This window comes from Eretmochelys imbricata, chromosome 4 (assembly GCF_965152235.1).
Source record: "Eretmochelys imbricata isolate rEreImb1 chromosome 4, rEreImb1.hap1, whole genome shotgun sequence".
In the NCBI taxonomy this organism is placed as follows: Eukaryota; Metazoa; Chordata; order Testudines; family Cheloniidae; genus Eretmochelys; species Eretmochelys imbricata.
Window position 1 is genome coordinate 5,904,374 of NC_135575.1, and position 18,265 is coordinate 5,922,638.

Consider the following 18,265-nt stretch of genomic DNA (forward strand, 5'->3'; position numbering starts at 1 on the left):
GTTTTGTAACTTGTTATAACACTACAAAGCACAAACAAGATCTTATTCACAGAACATTACAAAATCCACTCTCCCTTACCTGCAGATAGTCTATGCGTCCCAAAGCACCTAGAAACAAAACCATTCCAGGCTTAAGTACAAAGGTCCGTGGAACAATGGCATGTGTTGGCAAGACAAGCTTTACTTCTTTCTCTGTTAGAAGATTTAAAACCTGAAAAGCAAATTGTATGACCATAACTCATTTTGGATGCCTTTACAAAAATGATGAAACCAATGCTCTTGCTTTATGGGGAAAAAGAAAGATGACCAAATATACTTGAATGGAGAACATCTGTCTCAAATGATCTCATACAGAAATTACAGACAAGTAGGACTGCATATTCAGTTCAGCCACGGCAAGAAAGTGCTCATCTTTTTTAACAATTCACACATAGTGACTTAAAGTGGCTTGTAACATGGACACTCCAAACTAACAATATGAGTCTAAGGCTTTACAGTCTAAAGAGCTCAAGCCAATTTGTCCTCTGCAATGTTCACAGAATCAGCTTACTGCTACTTTGTGTTACATCGAAGATTGCGGATGGTTCCTGCTATGCTTCCACACAAATACTATTTATTTGTGGAACAACCTGAAATGAGATTGAAATCCCCAGAGTAAAAACACATTGCATTGTGTGGAACTCTCACTGTCTCCACTCAGGAATTACTCTTTATCACTTTTATTATGAAGCCACTAATAATAATCAGCCAATTGTTTCCTGCTCTACCACAGCAGATTTTGTTAAGCTTAATGTGCCAGCAGTTCAAGGTACGTTAAACAGAATTTTGGATCAATATTTCTTACAGTTAGCGTTACGGCGATTCTGGGTTCAAGGAGGCTATTTCAGGTATTAGCAAGCTTTCTGCTATAAAACTGTAAATCGTTTTAAACTGACTTCAGAGATCTCTTGTCCCCATCTCTACCAGCGAAAAATACTTTGAGAATAAATTCTCTGGAAATGTAACTGAGAGATTAGCTCCTCGGCATAGGTTTACGTGCAATAGAGTTCCAACTTAAAAAGCAGGAACTACTGTGTCTGATGGGCCAGGCACAGCGAGAGACTCCAGCTTAAAAAATAAACCTCTGCCTGAAATGTTTTTCCCACTATTGTTATAAGTAATGCTTATGGTGACTATAACTGAAAGGTACTTTCCGGCATACTTTGTACATTTAATGAGACTATGTGTGCAGTCAGTTTCACCTCCCCACCAACCCCGCACAGTCAGCTTCCCCGGTCTGTGTGGGTCTTTCGCACACAGGAACAGTAGAGAGAGAAAAAAAAATGTTAAAAAGAGAAAAAAGTGACTGGAAAAGCACAAAATGTGGCAGTGGGATCCAGGCCCAGGTGCAGTACCCAACATTACTTTTAACTTTAAAGCACTGACTAGATTCCATATTGACAGCATCCCTTTCTCACACACTTGGAATTTTCAGCACAAACAGAACCATACTCTTATAACCATGCACCTAATCATGCCACAGCCTCACTAACATTCAAGTGTGTACCACAGTGTGGCAACATGGTTAGGTCTTGACTCTACATTAAAAGACAGAACCGTTTTGTCAGCAACTACTATGGTGTGACTGGGTCTCTACACACTCTTCCTGTAGTGTAGATGGAGCCAACTTTAGTCTGAAAATCTTGGCAACTTTTGCAACAGTTCTGAAATAGTAGGAGCCTTCTAGACTGCAAGCTCCGCAGATAATATTCCAGAGTATTAGATAATACCTAGTGCTAAATTTGACAGTTATCGAAAACCCTTTGTTTCTGTTTCTAGAAGTTTAGGTGTTTTCTCTTGCTCCCTTATAAAACTGAACATCTTTAATAATTCATAGAGTGAACTAGCCTACTGGCAAATCTATCTACATCAGCTAACCCTCACAAAAATGTACAGAAAGCAAAGACTGAAAATTCCTGCTCCCCACCCCAAAATTGGTGCCCAGACAACCCTCCTCCTCTCCAGCCAAAAAGAACAGCGTGACAAGAGGAAATTCTATCCGAACTTTGGCATGTCTCATACCTCCCCACGTCACAGGCACTCCAAGCTTAATCAAAATTAGAAATATCTATAGGAAGTTACTGAACACAAGTCCATTCACTTTCTATGCTCATTCAATTCCTGACAGCCAGGGGCCACTGTGGTGCTGGAACTGAGAGCTGAGAGATTCTTCTGTGCTCCCAATGCTCCTGCTGCTGGCACCCTGGCAGTAATGAGGAGGCCCAGTCAGCATGACTGGATGCAGAGAGGCGAGGGGCTAGGTCAGAGACAGAAGAGTCTATAACCACTAAAGCACACTTCTCTTGGAAGTGTAATATATATATACATTATATCTATATATAATATAGATATAATAATCTAGGATTTCTGAGTCTCCATGTTCCTCTGCTGTCAGCAAATAGTTGCGAGTCCTACTGGAAAAACATGTCTCATCCCCTGCTCTTGTAAATGCTGCACATAGCAGTAGTAGGGTGTCATCATCTATCAATTACTTCATTAGCTCAAGTCACAGACGTCTGTGCTGTAGCACTAAAGGTCTGAACCCTGCTGATGAACTACATGGGAGCCAATAGGGTTCCACATGATAGACATTCCCGCCCCCCACCCCCCCAGTTTGATATTAAAAACCTAGGAGATCACACACAAGAACTATATTAAAAGAATGTTAAGGTTGCTAAGTCAAGTACTCAAAAATTAAGAAATGTCAGAATTTAGATTGCTCATGTAGCCTTAATTTGACTCCCCTGTACCTATGCACTGTGATGCAATATTGAATCACGTGATCACATACTAGTTTTTCCACAGGACCCCTGACTCATTTAGTGCACAGGATCATCCCGGTGGTTAGGGATGATCACAGCTGTGTAGTGAAGGAAGCTGTTGTCTGTAGGACCCCTGCCTCATATGTTGCAGAAGTTGGAAGGTGCATGAGGCAATGGACTACAGAAAGAGTAAGGATGGTGTCATAGCTTCGGCAGCTGAACAGCACCCTGGAGAACGGATTTTCTCCCCGTCTTGGGCACACAGGTCCTATGAGATACTGGGCAAGTCATTTAATCCAAACTTTTCACAGGGGGTCACTAAACCTGTAGGTTCATGTTCTGGGTGCCCAATGTGAGACTACTGGTGTCTGATTTCCAGGTGTGCTGAATGGTCACATCTGCAACTGTTCTCCCAACATATAAAGTGCGACAAAATACTAAGGGCATGGCTACCCTGGAAACTTCAAAGCGCTCCTGTGGCAATGCCTTGAAGTGCGGGTGTGGTCACGCGCCTGAGAGAGCTCTCCCAGCGCTCCTGGTAATCCACCTCCACGAGGGGATTAGCTCCGAGCGCTGGGAGCGTGTCTCCCAGCACTCCGAGCCTGTTTACACTAGTGCTTTAAAGTGCTCTGACTTGCTGTGCTCAGGGGGGTGATTTTTCACCCCCCTGAGCCAGCAAGTTAGAGCGCTATAAAATGTAAGTATAGCCAAGCCCTAAGTTCTCTGAAAAGTCAGGTCCTAGATATCTCAAAGTGAGGATCCCACTTAGTGTGTATTTTTCATGTTAATGTCTCTGTCTCTCAGTTCTCCCTTCTGTAAAATTAGAATAATGCCCCCCCATCATGTCACAGGGGCATTGTGAAGATTAATTTATGTTTGTTGAAGTAGTCAGATACTATAGGAGCAAGACGAAAAGGCCCATGACATAATTAATAATCCTGTCTTCAGAGCAGGATTGGTATAGTGTGCCTGGGGCCACACGTTATTCATCAAAGGTAAAATGAAAATTGAAAAGCTGCTCATTCATTGAGCACCATCCAATTTACATGCTGAATAAGGCGGGGTCCTGTGGACAGAAGTGTGATCATGTAATTAAAAAACAGTTTATAATGCATACGCACCAGGGGACTGGATTAAGTTTACATGGGCAATCTTAAATCTAGCATTTCCAAACTTTTGAATGGTTGACTTTGCAACGCTAACACTCTTTCAATGTAGTATTTTGTGTGCCATTATTAACTAACTTCCTGAGGCCTGAATCATGATCGAGTCCCCATTGTGCTAGATGCAGTACAATTAATCATTTGTGTCTATAAAACTTACTCATATCAAACATCGTTTCAAGTGAATCCAAACCACACACATTAGCTAGGTGCTTCTACTCAATTAAAAGATATTAAGGCCAGAAGGAAGCATTGTAACCATCTATTCTGAGCTCCTGTATAAAATTCCAGCATCAAGCCCATAATTTGTGATTGAGCTAGATGTATATACTAAACTGACCAGCAGTGAAATTGATGTTAACAGTAAATCTGCAGTAGGTGTCAGAATATTTACCCTGTTGAGATGGCTGAGGCAGGAGATGCCTATTCAAGTTATTACAGTCCTGGAGCCTGACTGAAGCTGAGAGTAATAATAAGGTGTGAGCTCCTTTATACATCTCAACAGGGCAATCATTTTGAAGTCTGACTGAGGATGCTACTGAGATGAATGGGGCAGTTCACACCTCTCAAGTTTTTTGGATCAGCCAGTCTAACATTATTTGAAAGACTATCGTCACAATTAGGCTGTGTCTCTACACAGAAGTTGAACCACTTTAATTATAAAAAGAAAAGGAGTTCTTGTGGCACCTTAGAGACTAACCAATTTATTTGAGCATGAGCCACAGCTGATGCATCTGATGAAGTGAGCTGTGGCTCACGAAAGCTCATGCTCAAATAAATTGGTTAGTCTCTAAGGTGGCACAAGTACTCCTTTTCTTTTTGCGAATACAGACTAACACGGCTGTTACTCTGAAACCTGTCACTTTAATTATAGTGGTATAGTTAAAGCAGTACTAGCTGCCTAGTGTGGCTGTAGTTATCTTGGTATAAAGGTGCTTAGTCCAGTAACACTCATTCCCCTATATGTTGGGGAGTAAGCTATAACAGTATAAGACTCCTTTCTATTGATATAGCTGTGACTACACTAGGGTTTGTACTGGTTTAACTACTTTGGTAAAAAAATAATTATTATCCCTCTAACCAAAAGAATTCTACTGGTACAAAATATGCGGGTAGAAAGTCAAACTACTACTACTAATTTTTTTTTTAAAAAAGGTTAACTTCAATTCTGTAGAAAACAGTTATATCCATTGTGACAAAGTTCCTCCTCTGCCTTGGTGGGTCCTGCACTTATTGGCGGATTTGCTCGCCTCAGAGATTCACGGCAGCCCTCAGTTTGGCCACTTTTTGCTAGTAGCTCAAACTTGCCGTTCATTCGGCTAACCTCATCACTGGCCAGCATGGGGAAAAGGAAGGAGAACAATCCCCGCCGTCTCTGCTGGTCCACCCAGTGAGTCGGGGGACAGGCCAGGGACCTTCCCCTCTGGTGGGACCCACAGTCCAGGTCAACTCCTCCTGTATCCAATAGGGAGTTGGGGAGATGGGGGGAACCCGGGCCCGCCCTCTACTCCGGGTTCCAGCCAGAGGCCTGTGGATCACAGCTGTCTACAGTGTTTCGTGTAACACCTGTGTGACAGCTACAACTCCTTGGGCTACTTCCCCATGGCCTCCTCCCAACACCTTCTCACCACAGGACCTTCTTCCTGATGCCAGATAGCATTTGTACTCCTCAGTCCTCCAGCAGCACGCTCTCTCACTAGTGAGGTCCTTTTTAAACCAGGTGCCCTGATTAGCCTGACTGTCTTAACTGATTCTAGCAGCTTCTTAATTGGCTCCAGGTGTCCTAATTAGCCTGTCTGTCTTAATTGGTTCCAGCAAGTTCCTGATTGTTCTGGAACCGCCCCTGTTTCCTTACCCATGGAAAGGGGACCTGCTTAACCTGGGGCTAATATATCTGCCTTCCATCACTCTCCTGTAGCCACCTGGCCTGACCCTGTCACACCATAGACAGATCCTAAGTCCATGTAACTGTGCAGGATTTCTACAGATCATATTTCCAGTGGCTCTATTAATTTTAAGGCCAAAATTTTAAAATCCATCTAGGGAATTTGGACTTCTTATTACCATGAATTTATCATTCAAACCCTTTAAGCAGCTTTGAAAGTCTCAGTCCTAGGTACTCTTACACTAAAAATCGTATCTGTTTAAACATTAAAATCTATTTAAAAATTGATCTAGTTAAATAAAACCCAATGTAGATTTAAATGGGATTAGCTCTATTTGGTAAACGACCAATGCAAAGCAAACTTATTTAAGCAATGGTTATACATTAGGGGGTTGCACTGGTTTTACTAGATGGATTTTAAATCAATTCAGTTAAACCAATATAATTTTTTTTAGAACAGACAAGTCTCTTGTGATCTGATTCTCACTCAAAACCAGACCTAAAGATATAATCCTATATCCTGCCACCAGATCCTGTTTTTAATACTCCAAGCCATTCATTCCTCCTACAGAAATGTACTACTACAGAGAGACATATTCAGGGCTCATCTACAAAAAACTGGTCTGTAAAAAGTTCACTAACATGCTTATAAATAGCGCTTGGTTCAATCTCCATTGGTAAATACCCATGTTGTAAGGTGGTTATGGCACTACTAGCTACAGCAAACCACCCAGCGTGATAAATTTTGCTATATAAAACAGGCCTTAGTACTAAAAGTGGGCAAATTATTTTGGGGAAACAGAAATTTATCCTAAACAATGCAGTTTTAGAGGCTCTAAAACAATTTGCAAATTCAGATTGAATTTGATGAATAGTTTTGGCTGAAAAAAGAAAAAAAATATCAAAAAAGTTAAAAAAGTTCATTTTGACCATTTCAAAATGAGTGAAAACCCCCTAAAAATGACTGAATTGAAAAACTAGAAAAAATTTGTTTCAAGTTGACCAAAACACTTCAGTCAATTAGAAACAAATTTATGTAAAGTTTTTTGATTCAATAAAATTTTTTGAATAAAACGAGATTCAAAATGGCTTCTTCCCCCCCAACAAATTTTGGTTCAGCGCCGAACAAAAAAAAAAAGGTAAAATAAAATCCATTATTCGCTCAGCTCTACTTATTACACAATACTCTGATACACTGGGTGGCAGTAAATGATTACCTGGATGCTAGAGTCTTATTTCATAAGGATATCAAAAATCTCTTTTCCTGCACTGACAGTTAACTAAGACAGTACTCCCTCTCCCAAATACCTATCTTCTCAAATGCAGACAGACAGAGCACCTACACAATTTTCTTTTACAATCCCCGGCGTGTCAAAAAACCAGCGAGCATCTTTCAGTTCATTGTGTGTAAATTCCACTCTCTCTTTAGGCTTGTCAGATGAAAAGACAGGCTCCTCTTCCATGTTAAAAGAGAGCTCATCAGGATCAAAGTCAATGACAGCTTTTGACTTCTGTTGTTGAAATGTTCTTCCAACTCTTCCTACATTAAAAAAGAAAAGTATTTTTAATAATTTATGTTACTTTACATTTTCTTCAACTGGAAATTTTTCTTCCTTACAACCGAAAAATAAATAAAAAACACATGATAAAGTAATATAAATGTGATTTATGCTTACAAATTTAAATGCTCAAAAGTCAGGATGTTAAAAAGTGACTTATGTTTCTGTATTTTAATTTTCCTTCTTGTCCAACAAAAAACGAGAAATCCAGTGCTATTAGCAGTCCCCCAGATCATGGACCCGCTATAATGTGCTATTATTATTATTGTATTACAATAACCCTAAGGACCCCAATCATGTTCCCATTGTTCTAGGCATTGCACAAAACACTTTGTAAATTAGACTTTTTTATATATATATTTAAGACCTTGATCTTTCAAACACTTATACATGTGCTTAACTCTACTTGTGAGAGTATTGACTTGGATGGAACTGCTTGTATAAATGTAAGCATGTGCATCTTTGCAGCATAAGGCCCTTGATTTGTGGCAATTTCAGTCTCCGCAAGGGGAAAATGGCCTGCAAAGCTTACAACTGCACAAAGCTATGAGCACATCCACTCCCAGTCTTTACACAAAGTAAAACTATTTCTCCATGTTTATTCCCCCCCCTCCCCCCCCCGAACTGTTCCTCACACGTTCTTTTCAACTGCTGGAAATGGCCCACCTTGATTATCACTACAAAAGGTTTTTTTTATTTTTTTCTCTCTCTCCCCTGCTGGTAATAGCTCACCTTACCTGATCACTCTCATTACAGTGTGTATGGTAACACCCATTGTTTCATGTTCTCTGTGTATATAAATCTCCCCACTGTATTTTCGACTGCATGCATCCAATGAAGTGAGCTGTAGCTCACGAAAGCTTATGCTTAAATAAATGTGTTAGTCTCTAAGGTGCCACAAATACTCCTTTTCTTTTTTATAACTGTTAGTTCAGACTCACAATCAAGAAAGCCCACATTATATATAGTATACATCCATTTACACATAATGGTTTCTTTTATGTTTTCTAAGTCTTTGCTCTATACATAGTGTTAATAAGAAGTGTTTTAATTATGGTGTGACACAGGGCCAGAAAGGATTACACAACTAGCAGGCTAACTGACCCAGATTCAACCTTTGGAGATAAATTAGTAGATAACAGTTGTGTTTTTGTGTATGTTTACAAATACATCATTAGCGGTTAACAATGTAACCGAATGGTTCCCATTGCTGTATTCTGTTAATTCAGAGATCAAAAGAAGATATTAACATTTAGATGAACTGTGAATGTAGTAATATTACTATCTTCATTTCTCTTTGAAGTATGTTGTAAACTACCTGTAACTGGGGGGAGATGGACAGCTGCCTTACGTTAATCCATGTAGCTAATTACTGGTGATGCTTAAGAAATAGGAGGTTACTTCAAAGCTACTATTGTTCACCCAAAGACTGCACGCTGTCAAGAGGCTGCCAAAGAACTATAAAAAGAACTATTGGGCCCTGACCCTGTTATCTCAGATTTGCTTAAGCTTGCCAGGGGAAGTTTGAGTCCCAAGACTGAGATCTCCAGTCCCATCTGGATCATCCTGATATTGGACATTGGACTGTAACCTATGGACTAATTCTGAAAGAACTCTTTGCAACTTTAAAGCTCACCATCCCTACAATGAAACTGACCTAAGATTTTTATTCAAGTTTGTGTGTAGAATGATCTTTTAACCAATACCCACTCTCACTTCTTTAATAAATCTTAGTTTAATTAATAAGAATTGGTGGTAAGCGTGTATTTGGGTAAGATCTGAAATATTCACTGACCTGGTGGGTGATGTATCTGATCCTTTGGGATTGGAATAACTTTTTATAAAATGAAGAAGATTTTCAGTAATCTTCATAATATTTGAACTGGCTGTCTGGGTGGGAGCTCAAGGCTGGGTTGCTTTAAGGGAGCTGTGTTTTGGCTTCTGGGTAACCAGTTAGGTATCGTAGAAGCTGTTTTGTTGCTGGCTTGGTGAATCTAAGTATTAGAAATAACTACCAGTTTGGGGGATTGTCTGCCCCCTTCTGTGCAGTTTGCCCTGATTGAGCGATCTAGCATGGCCCCCCTGGGACCCCAGTCACAGAGGAATATGCCTGAACAAAAACTCCAGATCTGAACATTTCTGAACTTGCTGGAAATCTAAAACCTAACTCAGTAGCTGGGCCTATCTCCAGCTATATTAAAGTGTCTTTGGATGGCATTCTCTTTGAAGGTAATTGTAATCTTTTAGCCCATTTCTACAAGACACACTATCAGTTTGCACACTACCAATGAATAGCCAATACAATTAAGTGTATTAGTCTTTTTTATTTTGGAAAAGGCGAAAGAGCTGCGATGCAATCGTGGAAATCCATTAAATCACCTACACCAGAAGGACAAGGACTGAATTGATGCATTGGTGTGGTGTCCAGAAGAAACATATGTATATATATATATATATATATATATACACACACACACACACACACCTCTTATCGGGTAGAATGAAAACTGGTGACACAAAAAACATCTGAAGTTATGACTTTTAGAAAGTTAGAGATCCTGCATATTAGATTTTCACATATTCCAAGGACAGAAGGTACCATTGTGATCATGTAGTCTGGCTTCCTTTATAACAGGCCAAAGAACTTCTCCTAAATAATTTCTAGAGCAGATCTTTTAGAAAAACATCCAATCTTGATTTAAAAATTGCCATTGATGGAGAATCCACCATGACCCTTGCTAAATTGTTCCTATGGTTAATTACTTTCATTGTCAAAAAAGTGATGCCTGTTTTCCAGTCTGAATTTGTCTAGTTTCAACTTCCAGCCATTGGATAATGTTATATGTTTCTTTGCTAGATTGAAGAGCCTATTATTAAATGTGTGTTCCTCATGTAGGTACTTATAGACTGTAATCAAGCCGCCCCTTAACCTCCTTTTTGTTAAGATAGCTTTTTGTTAATAAGATCAAGAATAAGGATTTACAGAAGATTATTAATATATATTTGAAGAATTCTTATTCTGATATGCTGTTGCTAGTAACCCAAATTAGAATGTATCATAAATGTATGTTGGCTAGCAACGTTTACCAATGAAGAGTTCACTTTAGACACTGACTTATCATACAGTAAAGCTTAACTGAGTCTTTTGTATAATGCAATATTTGCATCTGAGAACAAATGGTGATACTCTTCCTCAGATAATACTCACCTATTAAATAACCTTGCTTTTTAAGGCATTTAAGATACTTTTGTTCATCATCACTAAGTTGTTCTTCAGTTTTTTCTGCATCTGCTTTTAGTCTCTCCTGTCTCCTGAACAGTCTGTCAGATGTAGGGTTAATAATTGGAAATTTCAGGAGGTTTAAAGTTGTGCCTGTAAAACAAATTCCAACATTATCCAGGTCTGTGACTGTGCAAACTGAACACAGTATATATAAAATCAATTAAATGTTAAGGTTCAAACAATGAAAAAAACCACACACAGAAGAAAGTTCGCAGGCTGTATGATGGCCTCATTCTTCTTTATGAAACAGAAAAGCAATCATAACAACAAAACTAAAGTCAACTGCTAAGCTAATGGCTCTTCTCAGAAACTATCTGCCACAGTGGTGGGGGAGAGATAGCTCAGTGGTTTGAGCATTGGCCTGCTAAACCCAGGGTTGTTAGCTCAATCCTTGAGGGGGTCATTTAGGGTTCTGGGGCAAAAATTGGGGATTGGTCCTGCTTTGAGCAGGGGGTTGGACTAGATGATCTCCTGAGGTCCCTTCCAACCCTGCTATTCTATGACCACCCTGTGATCTTGTCAGCAGTCATGTTAGCTGAACTGAGGTTGAACACTACTTAGAATGCAGAGCAAGCCACATTCAGCGCTGCATCAGCTCACTGTGATTAAAAATTGCCAAAACATGAATTTTTGGCAACTGTACTCAGGTATAGTACATTTGTGTAGTGTAGACTAGGCCACTGGAGACCAAATCCTGGTCTCATCAAAGCCAAGGGCAAAACTCTTCTTGATTTTAAAGGCCCAGAATTAGGTCAGCAGCATTTGGGCTGAACAGCTGGTTAGAAATGAAAGTCTTTCTCAACAACTGCAGCAAAGTGATTCACATTTTTCTTGCTGCCACAAGTGCAGTGCACATTGGTGTTGGCTCAGCCACATCCTTACAGCATTACCTTTCTGTTAGTATCAGACCACTGACCATCGTGATAGGTGGACTGGAGAAAGGAATGAAGGACGGGATTGGAACAACAGGAGTTCTAGGAAGAGAGAGTGCTGAGCATGATATGAAAGGGTTACGCCTATGAACACATTCTTTTGTAAAGAAACTTTACTTGTGGCGTAATTGCATGAAAACCAGCAAAATTCTGCAGTGATATTTACTTCACAATTAAGACCTATCCCATTTTGCTATTATGATTCTTATTTATGGCTCTCCATTTACTGAAAAAACAAAAACTATATGTGAAAAATGTCTTTAAAGACTATTGAAAGCAAAAAGAATTTTGTAAGAGCAAAACTTGGTGTTTCTTTCAATTTGCCCTTTAAAGGTGATGTACAAAGAAAACAATAGGGCTGTGGCCATTTAAATTTGATTTTTTTTTTTAAACTTTATGTGACGCAGCAGGGAGCGGGGCGGATTGACCGGGGAATGTCATCTAGTTCTGCTGGGACTGTCTGCATGGGGGATGGGAGAGCAGGGGGTGACTCCACTGGAGTGAGGAGACCTGAGCCTGTAACCTGAGCTGGGGGGGGGGGAGGGGGGTTGGACCCAGGTGACACCTTTGCCCAGGAAACTGGACAAAGGCTCAAGGAGGAGCTGGGGGAAGGAGGAGTGAGGTGGGTGGGGGGGTTGGTTTCAGTTTTCGGCTGAGTGGTTTAACGCAGGGAACCCCAAGGCTGGGGTCTAAGCTCCCTGCCCCCCAGAAGGACTTGACTGAGGGGTCCTGGTTGTACCCACAAGCTCTGTTTTAGACTGTGTTCCTATTGTCCAATAAACCTTCCGTTTTACTGGCCGGCTGAGAGTCACGGTGAATCCCAGGAAGAGGGGTGCAGGGCCCGGACTCCCCCACACTCCGCGACACCTTAGAAATTCATGGGTTTTTTACAGTTTTTTTCCTGGAAGACACCATGGCCTTGTTGAGGCTAGGAAGGAAGATGTTTTTTTAAGATGTGTTAGCCAAAACACTGGAATGCATTTTACAACCTTAGTATAGACTGTGCAATTGTACAATTTATAATGTGTTAGTCTGCCAAGGTGAAGCTTATGGGGGAATGGAAGGTCAGCCAAATTCTTTTCTAACAAATTCTAACTCCTGTTGAGGGTCTTAGCAGCGAGGCAAAGGCATCAATGAGCATGGAGACTGAACTAACTTCACCCCTTGAGGAGTGTCAATATAAGAGGCTCAAGAGTTGTTACTTCTATGCCTCTAGCATCTCAACAGGAGGCTCCCACCACCACTAAGGTAACCTTCCAGAGGTGCCAGATTCACTGAATAATGACACTGAAAGCTAGGCAGCTCTGTTTCAATGAATATTATTCAGTATTGGACAAGATTGCTAAACATTATTTTTCCCAAAGAGATTTTGAGACACATATTTGGCCAAATTATATGAACTGGAGTTTAAGAGTTATGTATATATTGAGAAACTGAAAATAACACTGACACAGGACTTGCTATATTCAGCCCTAGGCCAGTGCCAAAAAGAGCCCCATTAGACTGAAGGATCGGGAAGAGGTTTAACGACTGATATTTTGCAAACCACCAGGGCTAGCAGTAAGATACATGACGCCAATACTCTGCTCTCTACAGGTCACTTTGCAGTTTGGTTCTGTCCTGCTGCCTGACTGCTTAACCCTTGTCTAATTTTGATGATGCCTGCAAATTTGATAATGGTCAAACTGAGAGCAGAGAAACCCATGAGCCACCCATGCTGGGTGCAGAGAGGAGCTAATCTTTGGTTTTTCAGTTTGTCAAGAAAGCCTTTAGAAGCGTAAAAGTTCTGCACTGGACTACAACTAACAGATGTGCCACTCCTTGAAGACTGACATAATTCTCACTGTAAGGTAAACAGCTCTGAGCACCACCACAACATACCAATGGAAATCAAGAAAGGTAAATTCGCTAGCCCACTCCAGCTATTTTGCTTCACTCTGGTGAAGCAAACTAGATGCAAAGCTAACTTAACTGGCCAGTTGAACCAGGTCTAATAGCTGCTTTGTGACACCAGAGAGGCACAATTGGTTGTTTTTTTATATCAGGGGAATGTAATCAAAGCAGTTTTGTTAAAACAAAATAATGGAAATGTGAATGGTTGCAGGCAGGAGAAGGGCATTTAAGGGGGAATAAGAGTGAGGGGCTTGGGGCTGCAGCAAGGGGGGTGGGATAAATGGGGATGGGTGATACAAGAGTTGAGGGGGATTGAGGGAGCTCAGGAGAGGGACAATGGGAAGGGGACATGAGAATGAGTAGCAGAGGCACAGGAAGAATAGGGGCAGAGGTTTGTCCCCTTCCATGTCTGAACACCAGGATGTGAGGGTCTACCCCCTATGATTTAGTTGGGGTTGGTCCTGCTTTGAGCAGGGGGTTGGACTAGATGACCTCCTGAAGTGTCTTCCAACCCTAATCTTCTATGATTCTATGTGAGTTGGTACCTGGATGTCCTGTATCCACAATGGTGCCTGAGCCCCTCTCCCTACTCCTGTGTGTGTGCACCAGGATCTGGGGGCCTAGCTCATCTATGGTGGTCTGACCCCTCTCCTTGCCTCCCCATATGAACCAGGTTCTAGAGACCTCTTAACTTTCTGGGGGTGTCTAGCCCCTTTCTCTTGCCCTCTGCCCCTTCCATGTGAGCCAGGATATGTGGAAGCCCCCCTGCCCCTCTGGATGGAGAGCTTTAAAAAGGCATGCTGGGTGCATGCACCAAGAAGACACTGATGAGATAAAGGTGAGGACCTGAGAACTGGCATGCCTGGTGCGAAATGCTGGTTTCATGGAATGGGATGGGAATGGGAGGGGGAGCTGGAAATGTTGAGGGGGGGCATTGTATGTAGCAGGGAATGGTGTGGCAGAAGGCAGAGAAGGAGAGAGAGACACACGAGTCTTCCCTCACATGCTTAAAATTACTATTACAACCATGTCATAAAACTGTCAAGGTTTTGGGAACTAGAACACGGATGAGATTTCTCTCGCCGGCCCTGTTAGTGGCTACACACTGCAAATGTTTCAAAGCATGACCATTCTTCCCATTCCACTATAACAAAACGTACAGGAGCAGGGAGGAGTACTGAGGAATCACATAGCAACTGAGTGACCTAGTGGAAAGACCACTGGACTTGGACTATTCCTAGCTCTGTCCATAGCTGGCTGGGTGATCTTGGGAAAGTCACTTCACCTCCGTGCCTCAGTTTCCCATCTGTGAAATGGGAATATGGAAAGTTCTTTGAGATCTATTGATGAAACCACGAGATAAAAGCTAAGTCTTTTGATTATTAGTTAGCCACAGTAGCATATCAACTGCAAACCTAAGTGAGAACGACAACTGTCCGAATGATCACTGCCTCTTACCAACAAACATTTCTGTTTAAAAAACTAAGAAATTCACTGGCAAAAAACTTCAGAATTAAGATTATCTGGTGACAGCTTGCATCCCTCCAGAACGCTGAGTTCAGCAAACTCAAACTTCTGATAATCAAGAAATACAGAGTTAAGGTAAAACCCCACACAACCTTAACTCTGCCCAAACACACCAGTAACACAAATACTGGCACTTTGCCTCTCCTCTGTAATGGACAAGTGTTATCTGCACTTTCCCTATGCTCAAAGATGAGCCTACTCCCTGGACAGAATATCACACTTGTGAAATTTAACAACTGCTTCATATCCTTTTACAATCCCTTGACATTTGCACACAGGATATTTCCCAAACCTGGACTTTCCCCTACCCATCATTAAATCCACACACAGCTGCTCTCATACACCATCTCACTACTGACAATGCCCATGTCAAGAAGCTTCCACTGCCCTGCTACAACCTACACAATGCTGAACTGAATGGATGCAGACTGGAACCCGCATCTCTTTCTTTTGGGGGTACTCAGCAGCAAATCTCCTCATATCACAATCACAGCTCTTCCAAGCTGTCCCAGCTTATTCATCCCCCATTAAATACAGCTACACCAAATGCTTAGAGTGTATGCAGATGATTCCCAGTGGCTATTGCCAGCTTCACAGGGCTGAGTTAAGGTTGGATTTCTTGGTTTTCAGAAGTTTTGAGTTTTGCTGAACTTGAAGTTCTGGAAAGGCCCAAGCTACCACTGGACAACCTTAACTCGATGTTAACAAAGGTTTGTGCCATTTAATATGCCTGTATCAGAATGCAAATGCACAAGGAGACCATATTAAGGGAAAGCTTAACGCTGACATTTGTTAACTTTGGAGTGCTTGATTTTTCAACCTTAAAAGTTCTTTTACTAACTTTTTTGGGGAATAGTTATTTCTACATAACACCCAGGAGACCACAATCAGAAATAGGCTCCTATATAAAAGCCTAAGAGACACTCCTTGCCCTGAAAAGCATAGTCCAAACAGATACTGATAAAAGTCCCCATCCATGCCCCTCACCTGGCCAGGGCGAGATTGTTGCTCTGTTGATCACCTCTGGCGCTTTGGACTTGCAATAGTCAGACTGCAGCAGAGTATTGAACAGTGTGGATTTGCCGGAATTGGTAGCTCCCACAAGATACACATCGCCATTGCACTTCCAGGAGCGTTGCAGCTTGGAGATCAGCTTCTCCACTCCATAGCCTGTCTTGGCACTGATCAGGTGCACATCCACCAAGTTCTGGCTCCCAGTCCTACCAACCTGGCCCCCAGTGCCCTGGGCTGCAGGGAGGATGCCCACGCGGGCACAGCTCGTCAACAGCTGTTTTCGGAAGCGCTTCAGATAGTCTGGAGAGTCCCCAGGCAACAGGTCCACCTTGTTGCCCACCACCAGGATGTTGGACCCTGCATCCACCAGCTGAGGCAGATCCGGTAGCACCGAGTCGGGCAGGTCTAGCACGTCCACCATGTATAGCACCAGGGGGGGGCGACCATGGCGTGGGGGGCTGCGCAGGGCAGCGCTCACCAGATTGCGGTATTGCTCCCGGGACACATGCATGTGCAGCGCCTGCTGATGATGGATCAGGAGCCAGCAGCGCTGACACAGCACACCTTGCAGGGCCCGGTGTGCCTCTGAGTTCCCCAGGGCCCCCTGTGCCCCCAATCCTTCCGAGCTCCCCAAGGCCCCCTGCCCCTCCGAACCCCCCAGGGCCCCCTGTGCCCCCAATCCTTCTGAGCTCCCCAAGGCCCCCTGCCCCTCCGAACCCCCCAGGGCCCCCAATCCTTCTGAGCTCCCCAAGGCCCCCTGCCCCTCCGAACCCCCCAGGGCCCCCAATCCTTCTGAGCTCCCCAAGGCCCCCTGCCCCTCCGAACCCCCCAGGACCCCCTGTGCCCCCAATCCTTCCGAGCTCCCCAGGGCCCCCTGCCCCTCCGAACCCCCCAGGGCCCCCTGTGCCCTCAATCCTTCCGAGCTCCCCAGGGCCCCCTGCCCCTCCGAACCCCCCAGGACCCCCTGTGCCCCCAATCCTTCCGAGCTCCCCAAGGCCCCCTGCCCCTCCGAACCCCCCAGGACCCCCTGTGCCCCCAATCCTTCCGAGCTCCCCAGGGCCCCCTGCCCCTCCGAACCCCCCAGGGCCCCCTGTGCCCTCAATCCTTCCGAGCTCCCCAAGGCCCCCTGTGCCCCCGTCCTCCCCAGGGCCCCCTGCCCGCCCAATCCTTCCGAGCTCCCCAGGGCCCCCGTCCTCTCCGAGCCCCCCGGCCCCCCGGGGCCCCCCGGCTGCCCGCCCATCAGGCGGAGGTACTTCTCGCTGGGCAGGTAGCCGGGCACGGCGGGGTCTCGGCAGTGCAGCTCCGCCCCGCAACCCGAGCAGCTCACCCCGCTGGGCGGCACCGACGGGTCCGGCCGCCCCGTCACCCGGTGCTGCCGCTTCTCCCGCGGCCTCCCCGGCGGGCGGCCCGGCGCGGCGGGCGGCTCTCCGGCCGGCGCCGGGCCCGGCTCGGGCACGTACTCGGGGAAGACGAACTGCTCCTCCTCGCCGCCCGGCCCCTGGGCCGCAGAGTCTCGCCAGGGTCGGGTGGAGAGGCCGCCCGGTCTCCCCGGCCGCAGGGCAGCGGGCAGGAGCCGGCCGGGGCCCGGGGGCTGCCGGCCCGGTAAGCCCCGGGCCAGGGCCCCCAGCAGCGCGCGGCTCAGTCGGTGCATGAGAGAAGCGAGGCCGCAGCTCCGCTCCCCCGGCCTCGGCCACGCGGAGAGCCCGGCCTGAGACAGCGCCTCCTGCCGGGCGGGACTGGGCAGCCGGGCGGGGCCTGCCGGACCCAGCGAGGCAGGGAGTCCAGGGGCTGCCCAGCATCGCCTCCCCCCATGTCCAAGGGCAGGGGTAGGGGCAGCCTCAGCCAGACCCCACACGGGGCCAGTGATGCCAGCGCCTGGCTCGCTGCGTGACCCTGGGCAAGTGGCTTGGCCTCTCTTCTGCTCCCCCAGCTGTAGATTGGGGCCTGCCGCTCTGTGGGGTGCTGAGTGGGCCAGACCCACCTGGAGCAGTGGGAAAGCGCTAGGAGCACCCAGAACAATGCAGTTTACTTCTCATGACAAACTTTTTGGTGGCGTCAGAGTGTGGCCACCAACTCTTGCTGGTGACCGTTGGGACATATTTCCTAAAATACTTAATTAACGTTAGGAAAAACAAATAAATATGCACATGTCCAAATCATTATTTATTTATGTAGGATTATTTTTGCAGACTCAATAATAAAAATAAG

At 44.5% G+C, this 18,265-nt stretch overlaps 1 protein-coding gene across 1 annotated transcript in view; it reads right to left on the minus strand.

Annotated features, from left to right (window-relative positions):
* NOA1 (nitric oxide associated 1) overlaps positions 1-17,710 on the minus strand; it is a 30,441-nt gene extending 12,731 nt beyond the window's left edge. The window contains exons 1-5 of the mRNA XM_077814830.1: positions 17,294-17,710; positions 16,031-16,642; positions 10,617-10,781; positions 7,193-7,389; positions 80-211 (exon numbers count right to left, since the gene is read on the minus strand). Of these exons, the coding sequence (XP_077670956.1) occupies positions 80-211; positions 7,193-7,389; positions 10,617-10,781; positions 16,031-16,642; positions 17,294-17,708 (1,521 nt within the window). The 5' untranslated portion in view covers positions 17,709-17,710. The remainder of the gene's footprint in view (positions 1-79; positions 212-7,192; positions 7,390-10,616; positions 10,782-16,030; positions 16,643-17,293) is intronic.
* Between the last annotated feature and the right edge of the window lie 555 nt (positions 17,711-18,265).